At 41.2% G+C, this 19,859-nt stretch overlaps 1 protein-coding gene across 1 annotated transcript in view; it reads left to right on the top strand.

The window, feature by feature from the left end:
* Positions 1 to 19,859, top strand: part of adamts6 (ADAM metallopeptidase with thrombospondin type 1 motif, 6) — a 144,353-nt gene that overhangs the window by 10,271 nt on the left and 114,223 nt on the right. The window contains exons 3-4 of the mRNA XM_062057354.1: positions 8,615 to 9,009; positions 13,015 to 13,201. Of these exons, the coding sequence (XP_061913338.1) occupies positions 8,615 to 9,009; positions 13,015 to 13,201 (582 nt within the window). The remainder of the gene's footprint in view (positions 1 to 8,614; positions 9,010 to 13,014; positions 13,202 to 19,859) is intronic.

Below are 19,859 nucleotides of genomic sequence, written 5' to 3'. Positions count from 1 at the left end.
GCTAGATGGCAACTTGTGTGCTGATTGCTAGGTGGAAACTTGCATGTTAATAGCGACCTAGAAACATGTGCGTTAATCGCTAGATGGCAACTTGTGTGCTAATTGCTAGGTGGAAACTCGCATGTTAATAGCGACCTGGAAACATGTGCGTTAATTGCTAGATGGCAACTTGTGTGCTGATTGCTAGGTGGAAACTCGCATGTTAATAGCGACCTGGAAACATGTGCGTTAATTGCTAGATGGCAACTTGTGTGCTGATTGCTAGGTGGAAACTCGCATGTTTATAGCGACCTGGAAACGTGCGTTAATTGCTAGATGGCAACTTGTGTGCTGATTGCTAGGTGGAAACTTGCATGTTAACGGCGAGCTGGAAACTTGTGCGCTAATTGCTAGATGGCAACTTGTGTGCTGATTGCTAAGTGGAAACTTCCATATTCAACGGCAAGCTGGAAACTTGTACGCTAATCGCTAGATGGCAACTTGTGTGCTGATTGCTAGGTGGAAACTTGCATGTTAATGGCGAGCCTGAAACGTGTGCGCTAATCGCTAGATAGCAACTTGTGTGCTGATTGCTAGGTGGAAACTCGCATGTTAATAGCGACCTGGAAACATGTGCGTTAATTGCTAGATGGCAACTTGTGTGCTGATTGCTAGGTGGAAACTCGCATGTTAATAGCGACCTGGAAACATGTGCGTTAATTGCTAGATGGCAACTTGTGTGCTGATTGCTAGGTGGAAACTCGCATGTTAATAGCGACCTGGAAACATGTGCGTTAATTGCTAGATGGCAACTTGTGTGCTGATTGCTAGGTGGAAACTCGCATGTTAATAGCGACCTGGAAACATGTGCGTTAATCGCTAGATGGCAACTTGTGTGCTGATTGCTAGGTGGAAACTCACATGTTAATAGCGACCTGGAAACATGTGCGTTAATTGCTAGATGGCAACTTGTGTGCTGACCACGAGGTGGAAACTCGCAGGTCAATCGCTAGCTGACAACCAGGGCCCTAATCACTAGATGGCAACTCGTGCTCTGATGGCTTGGTAGAAACATGCATGTTAATAGCGAGCCAGAAACGTGTGCGCTAATCTCTAGATGGCAGCTTGTGTGCTGATTGCTAGTTGGAAACTTACATGTTAATGGCGAGCTGGAAACATGTGCGCTAATCGCTAGATGGCAACTTGTGTGCTGATCGCTAAGTAGAAACTTGCATGTTAATGGCGAGCTGGAAACATGTGCACTAATCGCTAGATGGCAACTTGTGTGCTGATTGCTAGGTGGAAACTCGCATGTTAATAGCGACCTGGAAACATGTGCGTTAATCGCTAGATGGCAACTTGTGTGCTGATTGCTAGGTGGAAACTCGCATGTTAATAGCGACCTGGAAACATGTGCGTTAATTGCTAGATGGCAACTTGTGTGCTGACCACGAGGTGGAAACTCGCAGGTCAATCGCTAGCTGACAACCAGGGCCCTAATCACTAGATGGCAACTCGTGCTCTGATGGCTTGGTAGAAACATGCATGTTAATGGCGAGCCAGAAACGTGTGCGCTAATCTCTAGATGGCAGCTTGTGTGCTGATTGCTAGTTGGAAACTTACATGCTAATGGCGAGCTGGAAACATGTGCGCTAATCGCTAGATGGCAACTTGTGTGCTGATCGCTAAGTAGAAACTTGCATGTTAATGGCGAGCTGGAAACATGTGCACTAATCGCTAGATGGCAACTTGTGTGCTGATTGCTAGGTGGAAACTTGCATGTTAATAGCGACCTAGAAACATGTGCGTTAATCGCTAGATGGCAACTTGTGTGCTAATTGCTAGGTGGAAACTCGCATGTTAATAGCGACCTGGAAACATGTGCGTTAATTGCTAGATGGCAACTTGTGTGCTGATTGCTAGGTGGAAACTCGCATGTTAATAGCGACCTGGAAACATGTGCGTTAATTGCTAGATGGCAACTTGTGTGCTGATTGCTAGGTGGAAACTCGCATGTTTATAGCGACCTGGAAACGTGCGTTAATTGCTAGATGGCAACTTGTGTGCTGATTGCTAGGTGGAAACTCGCATGTTTATAGCGACCTGGAAACGTGCGTTAATCGCTAGATGGCAACTTGTGTGCTGATTGCTAGGTGGAAACTCGCATGTTAATAGCGACCTGGAAACATGTGCGTTAATTGCTAGATGGCAACTTGTGTGCTGATTGCTAGGTGGAAACTCGCATGTTAATAGCGACCTGCAAACATGTGCGTTAATTGCTACATGGCAACTTGTGTGCTGATTGCTAGGTGGAAACCCGCATGTTAATAGCGACCTGGAAACATGTGCGTTAATTGCTAGATGGCAACTTGTGTGCTGATTGCTAGGTGGAAACTTGCATGTTAATAGCGACCTGGAAACGTGTGCGTTAATTGCTAGATGGCAACTTGTGTGCTGACCACGAGGTGGAAACTCGCAGGTCAATCGCTAGCTGACAACCAGGGCCCTAATCACTAGATGGCAACTCGTGCTCTGATGGTTTGGTAGAAACATGCATGTTAATAGCGAGCCAGAAACGTGTGCGCTAATCGCTAGATGGCAGCTTGTGTGCTGATTGCTAGTTGGAAACTTACATGTTAATGGCGAGCTGGAAACATGTGCGCTAATCGCTAGATGGCAACTTGTGTGCTGATCGCTAAGTAGAAACTTGCATGTTAATGGCGAGCTGGAAACATGTGCACTAATCGCTAGATGGCAACTTGTGTGCTGATTGCTAGGTGGAAACTCGCATGTTAATAGCGACCTGGAAACATGTGCGTTAATCGCTAGATGGCAACTTGTGTGCTAATTGCTGGGTGGAAACTCGCATGTTAATAGCGACCTGGAAACATGTGCGTTAATTGCTAGATGGCAACTTGTGTGCTGATTGCTAGGTGGAAACTCGCATGTTTATAGCGACCTGGAAACGTGCGTTAATTTCTAGATGGCAACTTGTGTGCTGATTGCTAGGTGGAAACTTGCATGTTAACGGCGAGCTGGAAACTTGTGCGCTAATTGCTAGATGGCAACTTGTGTGCTGTTTGCTAAGTGGAAACTTCCATGTTTAACGGCAAGCTGGAAACTTGTACGCTAATCGCTAGATGGCAACTTGTGTGCTGATTGCTAGGTGGAAACTTGCATGTTAATGGCGAGCCTGAAACGTGTGCGCTAATCGCTAGATAGCAACTTGTGTGCTGATTGCTAGGTGGAAACTCGCATGTTAATAGCGACCTGGAAACATGTGCGTTAATCGCTAGATGGCAACTTGTGTGCTGATTGCTAGGTGGAAACTCGCATGTTAATAGCGACCTGGAAACATGTGCGTTAATTGCTAGATGGCAACTTGTGTGCTGATTGCTAAGTGGAAACTTGCATGTTAATAGCGACCTGGAAACATGTGCGTTAATCGCTAGATGGCAACTTGTGTGCTGATTGCTAAGTGGAAACTCGCATGTTAATAGCGACCTGGAAACATGTGCGTTAATTGCTAGATGGCAACTTGTGTGCTGATTGCTAGGTGGAAACTTGCATGTTAATAGCGACCTGGAAACATGTGCGTTAATTGCTAGATGGCAACTTGTGTGCTGATTGCTAGGTGGAAACTTGCATGTTAATAGCGACCTGGAAACATGTGCGTTAATTGCTAGATGGCAACTTGTGTGCTGATTGCTAGGTGTAAACTCGCATGTTAATAGCGACCTGGAAACATGTGCGTTAATTGCTTGATGGCAACTTGTGTGCTGATTGCTAGGTGTAAACTTGCATGTTAATAGCGACCTGGAAACGTGTGCGTTAATTGCTAGATGGCAACTTGTGTGCTGACCACGAGGTGGAAACTCGCAGGTCAATCGCTAGCTGACAACCAGGGCCCTAATCACTAGATGGCAACTCGTGCTCTGATGGTTTGGTAGAAACATGCATGTTAATAGCGAGCCAGAAACGTGTGCGCTAATCGCTAGATGGCAGCTTGTGTGCTGATTGCTAGTTGGAAACTTACATGTCAATGGCGAGCTGGAAACATGTGTGCTAATCGCTAGATGGCAACTTGTGTGCTGATCGCTAAGTAGAAACTTGCATGTTAATGGCGAGCTGGAAACATGTGCACTAATCGCTAGATGGCAACTTGTGTGCTGATTGCTAGGTGGAAACTCGCATGTTAATAGCGACCTGGAAACATGTGCGTTAATCGCTAGATGGCAACTTGTGTGCTAATTGCTAGGTGGAAACTCGCATGTTAATAGCGACCTGGAAACATGTGCGTTAATTGCTAGATGGCAACTTGTGTGCTGATTGCTAGGTGGAAACTCGCATGTTAATAGCGACCTGGAAACGTGCGTTAATTGCTAGATGGCAACTTGTGTGCTGATTGCTAGGTGGAAACTCGCATGTTAATAGCGACCTGGAAACATGTGCGTTAATCGCTAGATGGCAACTTGTGTGCTGATTGCTAGGTGGAAACTCGCATGTTAATAGCGACCTGGAAACATGTGCGTTAATTGCTAGATGGCAACTTGTGTGCTGATTGCTATGTGGAAACTCGCATGTTAATAGCGACCTGGAAACATGTGCGTTAATTGCTAGATGGCAACTTGTGTGCTGATTGCTAGGTGGAAACTCGCATGTTTATAGCGACCTGGAAACGTGCGTTAATTGCTAGATGGCAACTTGTGTGCTGATTGCTAGGTGGAAACTTGCATGTTAATAGCGACCTGGAAACGTGTGCGTTAATTGCTAGATGGCAACTTGTGTGCTGATTGCTAAGTGGAAACTTGCATGTTAATAGCGACCTGGAAACATGTGCGTTAATTGCTAGATGGCAACTTGTGTGCTGATTGCTAGGTGGAAACTTGCATGTTAATATCGACCTGGAAACATGTGCGTTAATTGCTGGATGGCAACTTGTGTGCTGACCACGAGGTGGAAACTCGCAGGTCAATCGCTAGCTGACAACCAGGGCCCTAATCACTAGATGGCAACTCATGCTCTGATGGCTTGGTAGAAACATGCATGTTAATAGCGAGCCAGAAACCTGTACGCTAATCGCTAGATGGCAGCTTGTGTGCTGATTGCTAGTTGGAAACTTACATGTTAATGGCGAGCTGGAAACATGTGCACTAATCGCTAGATGGCAACTTGTGTGCTGATTGCTAGGTGGAAACTCGCATGTTAGTAGCGACCTGGAAACGTGCGTTAATCGCTAGATGGCAACTTGTGTGCTAATTGCTAGGTGGAAACTCGCATGTTAATAGCGACCTGGAAACAAGTGCGTTAATTGCTAGATGGCAACTTGTGTGCTGATTGCTAGGTGGAAACTCGCATGTTAATAGCGACCTGGAAACATGTGCGTTAATTGCTAGATGGCAACTTGTGTGCTGATTGCTAGGTGGAAACTCGCATGTTAATAGCGACCTGGAAACATGTGCGTTAATTGCTAGATGGCAACTTGTGTGCTGATTGCTAAGTGGAAACTCGCATGTTAATAGAGACCTGGAAACATGTGCTTTAATTGCTAGATGGCAACTTGTGTGCTGATTGCTAGGTGGAAACTCGCATGTTAATAACGACCTGGAAACATGTGCGCTAATTGCTAGATGGCAACTTGTGCACTGACCACGAGGTGGAAACTCGCAGGTCAATCGCTAGCTGACAACCAGGGCCCTAATCACTAGATGGCAACTCGTGCTCTGATGGCTTGGTAGAAACATGCATGTTAATAGCGAGCCAGAAACGTGTGCGCTAATCGCTAGATAGCAGCTTGTGTGCTGATTGCTAGTTGGAAACTTACATGTTAATGGCGAGCTGGAAACATGTGCGCTAATCGCTAGATGGCAACTTGTGTGCTGATCGCTAAATAGAAACTTGCATGTTAATGGCGAGCTGGAAACATGTGCACTAATCGCTAGATGGCAACTTGTGTGCTGATTGCTAGGTGGAAACTCGCATGTTAATAGCGACCTGGAAACATGTGCGTTAATCGCTAGATGGCAACTTGTGTGCTAATTGCTAGGTGGAAACTCGCATGTTAATAGCGACCTGGAAACATGTGCGTTAATTGCTAGATGGCAACTTGTGTGCTGATTGCTAGGTGGAAACTCGCATGTTAATAGCGACCTGGAAACGTGCGTTAATTGCTAGATGGCAACTTGTGTGCTGATTGCTAGGTGGAAACTCGCATGTTAATAGCGACCTGGAAACATGTGCGTTAATCGCTAGATGGCAACTTGTGTGCTGATTGCTAGGTGGAAACTCGCATGTTAATAGCGACCTGGAAACATGTGCGTTAATTGCTAGATGGCAACTTGTGTGCTGATTGCTAGGTGGAAACTCGCATGTTAATAGCGACCTGGAAACATGTGCGTTAATTGCTAGATGGCAACTTGTGTGCTGATTGCTAGGTGGAAACTCGCATGTTTATAGCGACCTGGAAACGTGCGTTAATTGCTAGATGGCAACTTGTGTGCTGATTGCTAGGTGGAAACTTGCATGTTAATAGCGACCTGGAAACGTGTGCGTTAATTGCTAGATGGCAACTTGTGTGCTGATTGCTAAGTGGAAACTTGCATGTTAATAGCGACCTGGAAACATGTGCGTTAATTGCTAGATGGCAACTTGTGTGCTGATTGCTAGGTGGAAACTTGCATGTTAATATCGACCTGGAAACATGTGCGTTAATTGCTAGATGGCAACTTGTGTGCTGACCACGAGGTGGAAACTCGCAGGTCAATCGCTAGCTGACAACCAGGGCCCTAATCACTAGATGGCAACTCATGCTCTGATGGCTTGGTAGAAACATGCATGTTAATAGCGAGCCAGAAACGTGTACGCTAATCGCTAGATGGCAGCTTGTGTGCTGATTGCTAGTTGGAAACTTACATGTTAATGGCGAGCTGGAAACATGTGCACTAATCGCTAGATGGCAACTTGTGTGCTGATTGCTAGGTGGAAACTCGCATGTTAGTAGCGACCTGGAAACGTGCGTTAATCGCTAGATGGCAACTTGTGTGCTAATTGCTAGGTGGAAACTCGCATGTTAATAGCGACCTGGAAACAAGTGCGTTAATTGCTAGATGGCAACTTGTCTGCTGATTGCTAGGTGGAAACTCGCATGTTAATAGCGACCTGGAAACATGTGCGTTAATTGCTAGATGGCAACTTGTGTGCTGATTGCTAGGTGGAAACTCGCATGTTAATAGCGACCTGGAAACATGTGCGTTAATTGCTAGATGGCAACTTGTGTGCTGATTGCTAAGTGGAAACTCGCATGTTAATAGCGACCTGGAAACATGTGCTTTAATTGCTAGATGGCAACTTGTGTGCTGATTGCTAGGTGGAAACTCGCATGTTAATAACGACCTGGAAACATGTGCGCTAATTGCTAGATGGCAACTTGTGCACTGACCACGAGGTGGAAACTCGCAGGTCAATCGCTAGCTGACAACCAGGGCCCTAATCACTAGATGGCAACTCGTGCTCTGATGGCTTGGTAGAAACATGCATGTTAATAGCGAGCCAGAAACGTGTGCGCTAATCGCTAGATAGCAGCTTGTGTGCTGATTGCTAGTTGGAAACTTACATGTTAATGGCGAGCTGGAAACATGTGCGCTAATCGCTAGATGGCAACTTGTGTGCTGATCGCTAAATAGAAACTTGCATGTTAATGGCGAGCTGGAAACATGTGCACTAATCGCTAGATGGCAACTTGTGTGCTGATTGCTAGGTGGAAACTCGCATGTTAATAGCGACCTGGAAACATGTGCGTTAATCGCTAGATGGCAACTTGTGTGCTAATTGCTAGGTGGAAACTTGCATGTTAATAGCGACCTGGAAACATGTGCGTTAATTGCTAGATGGCAACTTGTGTGCTGATTGCTAGGTGGAAACTCGCATGTTAATAGCGACCTGGAAACATGTGCGTTAATCGCTAGATGGCAACATGTGTGCTGATTGCTAGGTGGAAACTCGCATGTTAATAGCGACCTGGAAACATGTGCGTTAATTGCTAGATGGCAACTTGTGTGCTGATTGCTAGGTGGAAACTCGCATGTTAATAGCGACCTGGAAACATGTGCGTTAATTGCTAGATGGCAACTTGTGTGCTGATTGCTAGGTTGAAACTCGCATGTTAATAGCGACCTGGAAACATGTGCGTTAATTGCTAGATGGCAACTTGTGTGCTGATTGCTAGGTGGAAACTCGCATGTTAATAGCGACCTGGAAACATGTGCGTTAATTGCTAGATGGCAACTTGTGTGCTGATTGCTAGGTGGAAACTCGCATGTTAACAGCGACCTGGAAACATGTGCGTTAATTGCTAGATGGCAACTTGTGTGCTGATTGCTAGGTGGAAACTTGCATGTTAACAGCGACCTGGAAACATGTGCGTTAATCGCTAGAAGGCAACTTGTGTGCTGATTGCTAAGTGGAAACTTGCATGTTAATAGCGACCTGGAAACATGTGCGTTAATCGCTAGATGGCAACTTGTGCGCTGATTGCTGGCTGTAAACTCGCTCGTTAATTACCAGCTGACAGCTAGCGCGCTAATTGCTAGCTATCTTAAATGCTAGACCTGTCAAAGGTTGTGGTCTGCCTCCACAGAGGAGTTCCTGTCCTACCTGCAGCACTACCAGCTGACCGTGCCAGTCCGGGTGGACCAGAACGGAGAGTTCCTGAGCTACACTGTCAAGCACCACCGGCCCGGCAGACGGCGGCGCGGCGCTGCGGACCCTCCCGCCCCCGCCCCCGCCCCGGGCCCGGAGCCGCCCGAGGCCCCGGAGTCCCGGCTCTTCTACCGACTGAGCGCCTACGGCAAGCACTTCCACCTGAACCTGACCCTCACCCCCCACCTGGTCTCCAAGCACTTCACGGTGGAGTACTGGGGCCGGCGCGGGCTGGAGTGGCGCCACAACACGCTGGACAACTGCCACTACGTGGGCTTCCTGCGGGACCGGCGCCGCACCAGCCGGGTGGCGCTCAGCAACTGCAACGGCTTGGTGAGTCCACACCAGAGCGCAACAGCGGCGCCGTTGTGGCGCGCCGGACAGAACCTTGGCGGGATGCGGCCCCAATCAGCGTCAAATATGTGTTGTTTAAAGACTGATACCTGTTAGCATGCTAATATTAGCATGCTAGCTTTTTCTTTGCTGAGTTTGCAGTTACACACATCAGCGTCAAATATTTGTTGTTTACGACTGATACCTGTTAGCATGCTACCGTTAGCATGCTAGCTTTTTTTTTGCTGAGTTTGCAGTTACACACATCAGCGTGAAATATGTGTTGTTTAAAGACTGATACCTGTTAGCATGCTAGCTTTTTTTTTTCTGAGTTTGCAGTTACACACATCAGCGTCAAATATTTGTTGTTTACGACTGATACCTGTTAGCATGCTAACTTTAGCATGCTAGCTTTTTTTTGCTGAGTTTGCAGTTACACACATCAGCGTGAAATATGTGTTGTTTACGACTGATACCTGTTAGCATGCTAACGTTAGCATGCTAGCTTTTTTTTGCTGAGTTTGCAGTTACACACATCAGCGTGAAATGTGTTGTTTAAAGACTGATACCTGTTAGCATGCTAGCTTTTTTTTTGCTGAGTTTGCAGTTACACACATCAGCGTCAAATATTTGTTTACGACTGATACCTGTTAGCATGCTAACTTTAGCATGCTAGCTTTTTTTTGCTGAGTTTGCAGTTACACACATCAGCGTGAAATATGTGTTGTTTACGACTGATACCTGTTAGCATGCTAGCTTTTTTTTTGCTGAGTTTGCAGTTACACACATCAGCGTCAAATATTTGTTGTTTGAGGACTGATACCTGTTAGCATGCTAGCTTTTTTTAGCTGAGTTTGCAGTTACACATTTCAGCGTCAAATATGTGTTGTTTGACGACCGATACTTGTTAGCATTCTAACGTTAGCATGCTAGCTTTTTCTTTACTCAGTTTGCAGTTACACGCACCAGCATCAAATATTTGTTGTTTAAAGACTGATACCTGTTAGCATGCTAGCTTTTTTTTTTTGCCGAGTTTACAGTTACACACATCAGCGTCAAAAATGTGTTTGACGACTGATACCTGTTAGCATGCTAACGTTAGCATGCTAGTATTTTTTGCTGAGTTTGCAGTTACACACATCAGCGTCAAATATTTGTGGTTTGACGACCGATACCTGTTAGCATGCTAGTTTTTTTTTTGCTGAGTTTGCAGTTACACACATCAGCTTGCTAACGTTAGTATGCTAGCCAAAAAAGCTAGCATACTAACATTAGCATGAAAACAAGTTGCATACGTCAAGAAAAACAATATTTGACGCTGAGGTGTATACAGGCAAAATTTGCTAACGAGTAGCATTTGTCAAGTAACACAATACTTGATGCTGAGCTGTATACCTGCCAAATTAGCCAAAAAAGCTAGCATACTAACATTAGCATGCTAACAAGGAGCATTCGTCATGTAACAAAATATTTGACGCTGAGCTGTATACCTGCAAAATTAACCAAAAAATATAGCATACTAAAGTTAGCATGCTAACAAGTAGCATTTGTCAAGTAACACAATACTTGATGCTGAGCTGTATACCTGCAAAATTAGTCAAAAAAGTTAGCATACTAACGCTAGCATGCTAACAAGTAGCATTCGTCATATAAAAAAATATTTGACGCTAAGCTGTATACCTGCAAAATTTTCCCAAAAATCTAGCATACTAACGTTAGCATGCTAACAAGGAGCATTCGTCATGTAACAAAATATTTGACGCTGAGCTGTATACCTACAAAATTAACCAAAAAAGCTAGCATACTAAAGTTAGCATGCTAGCAAGTAGCATTTGTCAAGTAACACAATACTTGATGCTGAGCTGTACACCTGCAAAATTAGCCAAAAAAGTTAGCATACTAACGCTAGCATGCTAACAAGTAGCATTCGTCATATAACAAAATATTTGACGCTAAGCTGTATACCTACAAAATTAACCAAAAAAGCTAGCATACTAAAGTTAGCATGCTAACAAGTAGCATTTGTCAAGTAACACAATACTTGATGCTGAGCTGTATACCTGCAAAATTAGCCAAAAAAGTTAGCATACTAATGCTAGCATGCTAACAAGTAGCATTCGTCATATAACAAAATATTTGACGTTAAGCTGTATACCTGCAACATTTTCTAAAAAAATCTAGCATACTAACGTTAGCATGCTAACAAGGAGCATTCGTCATGTAACAAAATATTTGACGCTGAGCTGTATACCTGCAAAATTAACCAAAAAAGCTAGCATACTAAAGTTAGCATGCTAACAAGTAGCATTTGTCAAGTAACACAATACTTGATGCTGAGCTGTATACCTGCAAAATTAGCCAAAAAAGTTAGCATACTAACGCTAGCATGCTAACAAGTAGCATTCGTCATATAACAAAATATTTGACGCTAAGCTGTATACCTGCAAAATTTTCCAAAAAATCTAGCATACTAACGTTAGCATGCTAACAAGGAGCATTCGTCATGTAACAAAATATTTGACGCTGAGCTGTATACCTGCAAAATTAACCAAAAAAGCTAGCATGCTAACAAGTAGCATATTTGACGCTACTTCGCATGCTAATATGAAAGTGCTAACCATTAAAAAATGGTGTGCGGGCGTGAAATGGCTAGCTCTGCCTGAAGTAGTTTTCATATTTGAAGCACAAAGGGAAAGATTCCTGCCAGCACCAAATATGGTCACACAAGTGATGCTCTGCATGCGCTGTAATGCCCAGGTGAAATATGTGAGTGAAACATGTAGGTGGTCCATTCTTGTTTGGATGTTAGCATCGCTCTAATCACCCGTTTGACGGCTGCTACAGTAATATAATTACTTTATTCTTTTCTCCACTGCAGCCATTAGCGTCTCTTGGTCAGGAACCTGGGAGGCGACGCCCAAATAAGGAGATATTAGATCAAAATGAGGCTGGCTAACACTGTTAGCATGCCAGTTTGCAGCTGCGATTGTTTGGTTGATGACTTTCAAAGTAACTTTGTACGCATCTTTTGTTCATTGAACTAAGTCCTTAGTGACACGTTCTAGAAAAGAAGAATTAGCTGTGTATATATATATATATATATATATATATATATATATATATATATATATATATATATATATATATATATATCCATCCGTTTTCTATATCAGTGGTAGAAAATGGAGATATATATCCATCCATTTTCTACCGCTTGTCCCTTTCGGGGTCGTGGGGTGTGGGGGGTGCTGGAGCCTGTTGAGTGTTAAACTCTGCGACTGTTTTTTTCGGATATTGACCATGTTGGGGTTCCGGTCAGAGAACACACAGTCATCATTTGGACTCCTCCAACTTTAATGGTGCATATTGGTTTAGGTTAATTTAGTTAGTTAGTTAGTATCAGTAAACCACAAGCAAAACACCCATCAACATTTATGTCATTTAACTAAACAACAATATATATATATGCCTGTATATATGCTCAAAGTAAAAAACTAGAGACATAATATATTGCATTTCCACAATGGCATATGAGCTAGCCACATTAGCAGCAGCAATGCTATCCTTAACAGGGAGATGTTAGCTCGTAGCATTCTGACAACACAGCATCAATAATATTATTAAAACACCCCTAAATGTTACACAAACACAGTGATGTCTATTAATAAACTAAATTAGTCGTATATAATAATCAACATACTCACATCGTCAAAGACTAGAGCACCAATTAAACGTAGCAGAGAAAACAAGTCAGCACACATTAACACACGTCAAAGGGGAAGCGGAAGTGACCCCTACAGGAAGGAAGCGGAAATGACACTGTCATGAAATGCTTAAAAATAAAGTATCTGAAAACGTAGATAACATGGAGAATTCTTAAAACTATCTTTTATTTATATATATGTATGTAGATGTAGGTATATGTATGTGTATTCATACAAATATTGTTTCATTTCTGTTGAATGTTTCTCCTCCTAACATATTTTGCATGTTTCTCCCCACAAGCACGGCGTCATCACGACGGAGGAAGAACAATATTTAATCGAGCCCTTGAAGAACTTGAAGAACATGAAGAACATGTCGTCCAGCAGCCACTGGAGCCTAGAAGAAGCCCAGCAGCATGTTATTTACAAAGTGTCCGCCATCGCATCCTCGCAGGAGCAGAGTCAGGAGTCCAGCTGTGGCATTTCAGGTGAGTCAGCCTCCTTCTGGATGCTACTTCTTACCTTCAGGTCAGCCTCCATCTGGGGGCTACTTCTTACCTTCAGAAGCAGCACAACATATAGATTGTTTTTCCATTAAACTAGGAAATGCAATTTCAGTAGACATTGTGTGCCAATGGTAAAGAGCCAAAGGCAAACTGAAATGCTAAGAGTTAGCACGCTAGCTTAATAGAGTCAAGTCACAAAAAATTTAGCAAAAGAGCAAAAAAAAATTGAACATCCTAACATGCTAAAATGTTAATGATAGCATGCTTACGGTTAGCATTGGGGAAATAGTACAATATACAACACTGTGGTGTATACCTGCTAAATTAACTACAACGACCAAAATATATTTTTAAAAAATGCAGGTATCAAGTACCAAAATATGACCTTTAAAATTAGCTAAAAAATCGAGCATACTAACGTTAGCATGCTAACAAATAGCATTTGTCAAGTAACAAAATCCCTGACGCTAAGGTGTATACCTGCAAAATTAGCTAAAAAATCTAGCATACTACCGTTAGCATGCTAACATGTTAATGATAGCATGCTTACAGTTAGCATTGGGGGAAATAGTACAATATACAACACTGTGGTGTATACCTGCTAAATTAACTACAACGACCAAAATATATTTAAAAAAAAATGCAGGTATCAAGTACCAAAATATGACCTTTAAAATTAGCTAAAAAATCGAGCATACTAACGTTAGCATGCTAACAAATAGCATTTGTCAAGTAACAAAATACCTGACGCTCAGGTGTATACCTGCAAAATTAGCTAAAAAATCTAGCATACTAACGTTAGCATGCTAACATGTTAATGATAGCATGCTTACGGTTAGCATTGGGGAAATAGTACAATATACAACACTGTGGTGTATACCTGCTAAATTAACTACAACGACCAAAATATATTTTAAAAAAAATGCAGGTATCAAGTACCAAAATATGACCTTTAAAATTAGCTAAAAAATCGAGCATACTAACGTTAGCATGCTAACAAATAGCATTTGTCAAGTAACAAAATACCTGACGCTAAGGTGTATACCTGCAAAATTAGCTAAAAAATCTAGCATACTAACGTTAGCATGCTAACAAGTAGCATTCGTCAAGTAACAAAATATTTGACGTTGTGGTGTATACCTACAAAATTAGCCAAAAAAGTTAGGGTACTAACATTAGCATGCTAACATGTTAATGATACCATGCTTACAGTTAGCATTGGGGAAATAGTACAATATACAACACTGTGGTGTATACCTGCTAAATTAACTAAAACGACCAAAAAATGCAGGTATCAAGTACCAAAATATGACTGAGATGTATACCTTCAAAATTAGCTAAAAAAAATCTAGCATGCTAACGTTAGCATGCTAACAAGTAGCATTTGTCAAGTAACAAAATATCTGACACTAAGGTGTACACTTGCAAAATGATCCAAAAACTAGCGTGCTAATATTAAAAGGCTAACAATAGTGCCAAATGAGCTACGGGTAATAAAGCCTCACAGTGTGAAAGGAGAAGTTTGACATTCTAGAAGAAGAAGAAGAAGAAGAAGACGTGTCGAGATGTTGCATTTTTCACTCAAAGTGTCTCCTGTCATGGGACAAACTGGAGAAAAGAAGAAGTGATTTTTAGGTATTTGGGACAAAAGGTATGAAGCTGTCACCGCCAGGAAGCTAGCGTGTCCCGACACGTAGCATCTTCTAGATTCTTCCCAGACCATCTGGGTCATAAAGCCAAAAGGAGTCCAGCTGCTAACCCTCCATGTCCTGTATGTGCTAGCAAACACGTGTACGTGCTAGCAAACACCTCAACATGTGTACGTGCTAGCAAACACCTCAACATGTGTACGTGCTAGCAAACACCTCAACATGTATACGTGCTAGCAAACATGTGTACGTGCTAGCAAACACCTCAACATGTGTACATGCTAGCAAACATGTGTAAGTGCAGTCATGCTAGCAAACATGTGTACTTGCTAGCAAACACCTCAACACGTGTATGTGCAGTCATGCTAGCAAACATGTGTATGTACTGTATGTATGTATGTATATATACATATATGTGTATATATATATGTATGTATGTATACATATGTATGTATGTATGTATACATATGTATGTATGTATGTATACATATGTATGTATGTATGTATACATATGTATGTATGTATGTATGTATACATATGTATGTATGTATGTATGTATACATATGTATGTATGTATACATATGTATGTATGTATGTATGTATATATATGTGTGTGTGTATGTATGTATATATACATATGTGTGTGTGTATGTATGTATATATACATATGTGTGTGTGTATGTATGTATATATACATATGTGTATGTGTATGTATGTATATATACATATGTGTATGTGTATGTATGTATATATACATATGTGTATATATATGTATGTATATATACATATGTGTATATATATGTATGTATATATACATATGTGTATATATATGTATGTATATATACATATGTGTATATATATGTATGTATATATACATATGTGTATATATATGTATGTATATATACATATGTGTATATATATGTATGTATATATACATATGTGTATACATATGTATGTATGTATACATATGTATGTATGTATATATACATATATCTATATGTATGTATGTATGTTTACATATGTATATATGTATATGTATGTATGTATATGTGTATGTATGTATACATATGTATGTATGTATGTATGTATGTATATATACATGTATGTATGTATGTATATATACATGTATGTATGTATATATACATATATGTATGTATGTATGTATGTATATATACATGTATGTATGTATGTATGTATGTATATATACATGTATGTATGTATTTATGTATGTATGTATGTATGTATGTATGTATATATACATGTATGTATGTATGTATGTATATATACATGTATGTATGTATGTATGTATATATACATGTATGTATGTATGTATATATACATGTATGTATGTATGTATGTATATATACATGTATGTATGTATGTATGTATATATACATGTATGTATGTATGTATGTATGTATATATACATGTATGTATGTATGTATGTATATATACATGTATGTATGTATGTATGTATGTATATATACATGTATGTATGTATGTATGTATATATACATGTATGTATGTATGTATGTATGTATATATACATGTATGTATGTATGTATATATACATGTATGTATGTATGTATGTATGTATGTATGTATGTATGTATGTATGTATGTATGTATGTATATATACATGTATGTATGTATGTATGTATGTATGTATGTATGTATGTATGTATATATACATGTATGTATGTATATATACATGTATGTATGTATGTATATATACATGTATGTATATATACATGTATGTATGTATGTATGTATGTATATATACATGTATGTATGTATGTATGTATATATACATGTATGTATGTATGTATGTATGTATGTATATATACATGTATGTATGTATGTATATATACATGTATGTATGTATGTATACATGTATGTATGTATGTACAAACCCCGTTTCCATTTGAGTTGGGAAATTGTGTTAGATGTAAATATAAACAGAATACAATGATTTGCAAATCATTTTCAACCCATATTCAGTTGAATATGCTAGAAAGACAACATATTTGATGTTCAAACTCATAAACATTTTTTTTTTGTAAATAATCATTAACTTTAGAATTTGATGCCAGCAACACGTGACAAAGAAGTTGGGAAAGATGGCAATAAATACTGATAAAGTTGAGGAATGCTCATCAAACACTTATTCGGAACATCCCACAGGTGAACAGGCAAATTGGGAACAGGTGGGTGCCATGATTGGGTATAAAAGTAGATTCCATGAAATGCTCAGTCATTCACAAACAAGGATGGGGCGAGGGTCACCACTTTGTCAACAAATGCCTGAGCAAATTGTTGAACAGTTTAAGAAAAACCTTTCTCAAGCAGCTATTGCAAGGAATTTAGGGATTTCACCATCTACGCTCCGTAATATCATCAAAGGGTTCAGAGAATCTGGAGAAATCACTGCACGTAAGCAGCTAAGCCCGTGACCTTCAATCCCTCAGGCTGTACTGCGTCAACAAGGGACATCAGTGTGTAAAGGATATCACCACATGGGCTCAGGAACACTTCAGAAACCCACTGTCAGTAACTACAGTTGGTCGCTACATCTGTAAGTGCAACTTAAAACTCTCGTATGCAAGGCGAAAACCGTTTATCAACAACACCCAGAAACGCCGTCGGCTTCGCTGGGCCTGAGCTCATCTAAGATGGACTGATACAAAGTGGAAAAGTGTTCTGTGGTCTGGCGAGTCCACATTTCAAATTGTTTTTGGAAACTGTGGACATCGTGTCCTCCGGACCAAAGAGGAAAAGAACCATCCAGATTGTTCTAGGCGCAAAGTGTAAAAGGCAGCATGTGTGATGGTATGGGGGTGTATTAGTGCCCAAGACATGGGTAACTTACACATCTGTTGGTACATGCTGAAAGGTACATACAGCTTTTGGAGCAACATATGTTGCCATCCAAGCAACGTTACCATGGACGCCCCTGCTTATTTCAGCAAGACAATGCCAAGCCACGTGTTACATCAACGTGGCTTCATAGTAAAAGAGTGCGGGTACCAGACTGGCCTGCCTGTAGTCCAGACCTGTCTCCCATTGAAAATGTGTGGCGCATTATGAAGCCTAAAAACGGAGACCCCCGGACTGTTGACACACACACACACACCCACACACACACACACACACACACATATATACATACATATTATACTGTATATATACACACACACACACATATATATATATATATATATATATATATATATATATATATATATATATATATATATATATATATATATATATATATATATATATATATATACACATTTATCCAACTAGTTATAAAGTGTGTTGTATTCGATTAATCGAACAAACTCATCGATAGATTAAAAACATTTAAGCTCTGCGTTTTGATTAAAGACGTGTAGCGAAGCTTGATTTTGATTGTATTTCACTTTTCACTGTGGCGTGACAGTGCCCCCCCCCAAAATGACTTAAGTAAGCAGTTTTACTGAGTGACTGTGCCCCCCTAAAATGACTTAAGTAAGCAGTTTTACTGAGTGACTGTGCCCCCCACTAAAATGACCTAAGTAAGCAGTTTTACTGAGTGACAGTGCCCCACCCTAAAATGACTTAAGTAAGCAGTTTTACTGAGTGACTGAGCCCCCCACTAAAATGACTTAAGTAAGCAGTTTTACTGAGTGACTGTGCTCCCCCCTAAAATGACTTAAGTAAGCAGTTTTACTGAGTGACAGTGCCCCCCCCTAAAATGACTTAAGTAAGCAGTTTTACTGAGTGACTGTGCCCCCCACTAAAATGACCTAAGTAAGCAGTTTTACTGAGTGACAGTGCCCCCCCACTAAAATGACTTAAGTAAGCAGTTTTACTGAGTGACTGTGCCCCCCACTAAAATTACCTAAGTAAGCAGTTTTACTGAGTGACTGTGCCCCGCCCTAAAATGACTTAAGTAAGCAGTTTTACTGAGTGACTGTGCCCCCCACTAAAATGACTTAAGTAAGCAGTTTTACTGAGTGACAGTGCCCCCCCCTAAAATGACTTAAGTAAGCAGTTTTACTGAGTGACAGTGCCCCCCCCTAAAATGACTTATGTAAGCAGTTTTACTGAGTGACTGTGCCCCCCACTAAAATGACTTAAGTAAGCAGTTTTACTGAGTGACAGTGCCCCCCCTAAAATGACTTAAGTAAGCAGTTTTACTGAGTGACAGTGCCCCCCCCTAAAATGACTTAAGTAAGCAGTTTTACTGAGTGACAGTGCCCCCCACTAAAATGACTTAAGTAAGCAGTTTTACTGAGTGACAGTGCCCCCCACTAAAATGACACAAGTAAGCAGTTTTACTGAGTGACTGTGCCCCCCCTAAAATGACGCAAGTATGCAGTTTTACTGAGTGACAGTGCCCCCCACTAAAATGACGCAAGTAAGCAGTTTTACTGAGTGACTGTGCCCCCACTAAAATGACTTAAGTAAGCAGTTTTACTGAGTGACAGTGCCCCCCCCTAAAATGACTTAAGTAAGCAGTTTTACTGAGTGACAGTGCCCCCCACTAAAATGACTTAAGTAAGCAGTTTTACTGAGTGACAGTGCCCCCCCCTAAAATGACTTAAGTAAGCAGTTTTACTGAGTGACAGTGCCCCCCACTAAAATGACTTAAGTAAGCAGTTTTACTGAGTGACAGTGCCCCCCACTAAAATGACACAAGTAAGCAGTTTTACTAAGTGACTGTGCCCCCCCTAAAATGACGCAAGTATGCAGTTTTACTGAGTGACAGTGCCCCCCACTAAAATGACTTAAGTAAGCAGTTTTACTGAGTGACAGTGCCCCCCACTAAAATGACACAAGTAAGCAGTTTTACTGAGTGACTGTGCCCCCCACTAAAATGACTTAAGTAAGCAGTTTTACTGAGTGACAGTGCCCCCCACTAAAATGACGCAAGTAAGCAGTTTTACTGAGTGACTGTGCCCCCACTAAAATGACTTAAGTAAGCAGTTTTACTGAGTGACTGT

The sequence above is a fragment of the Entelurus aequoreus genome, linkage group LG08, assembly GCF_033978785.1.
Source record: "Entelurus aequoreus isolate RoL-2023_Sb linkage group LG08, RoL_Eaeq_v1.1, whole genome shotgun sequence".
In the NCBI taxonomy this organism is placed as follows: domain Eukaryota; kingdom Metazoa; phylum Chordata; class Actinopteri; order Syngnathiformes; family Syngnathidae; genus Entelurus; species Entelurus aequoreus.
The sequence above is the reverse complement of the archived record's forward strand: the minus strand, read 5'-3'. Positions and strand labels throughout refer to the sequence as shown.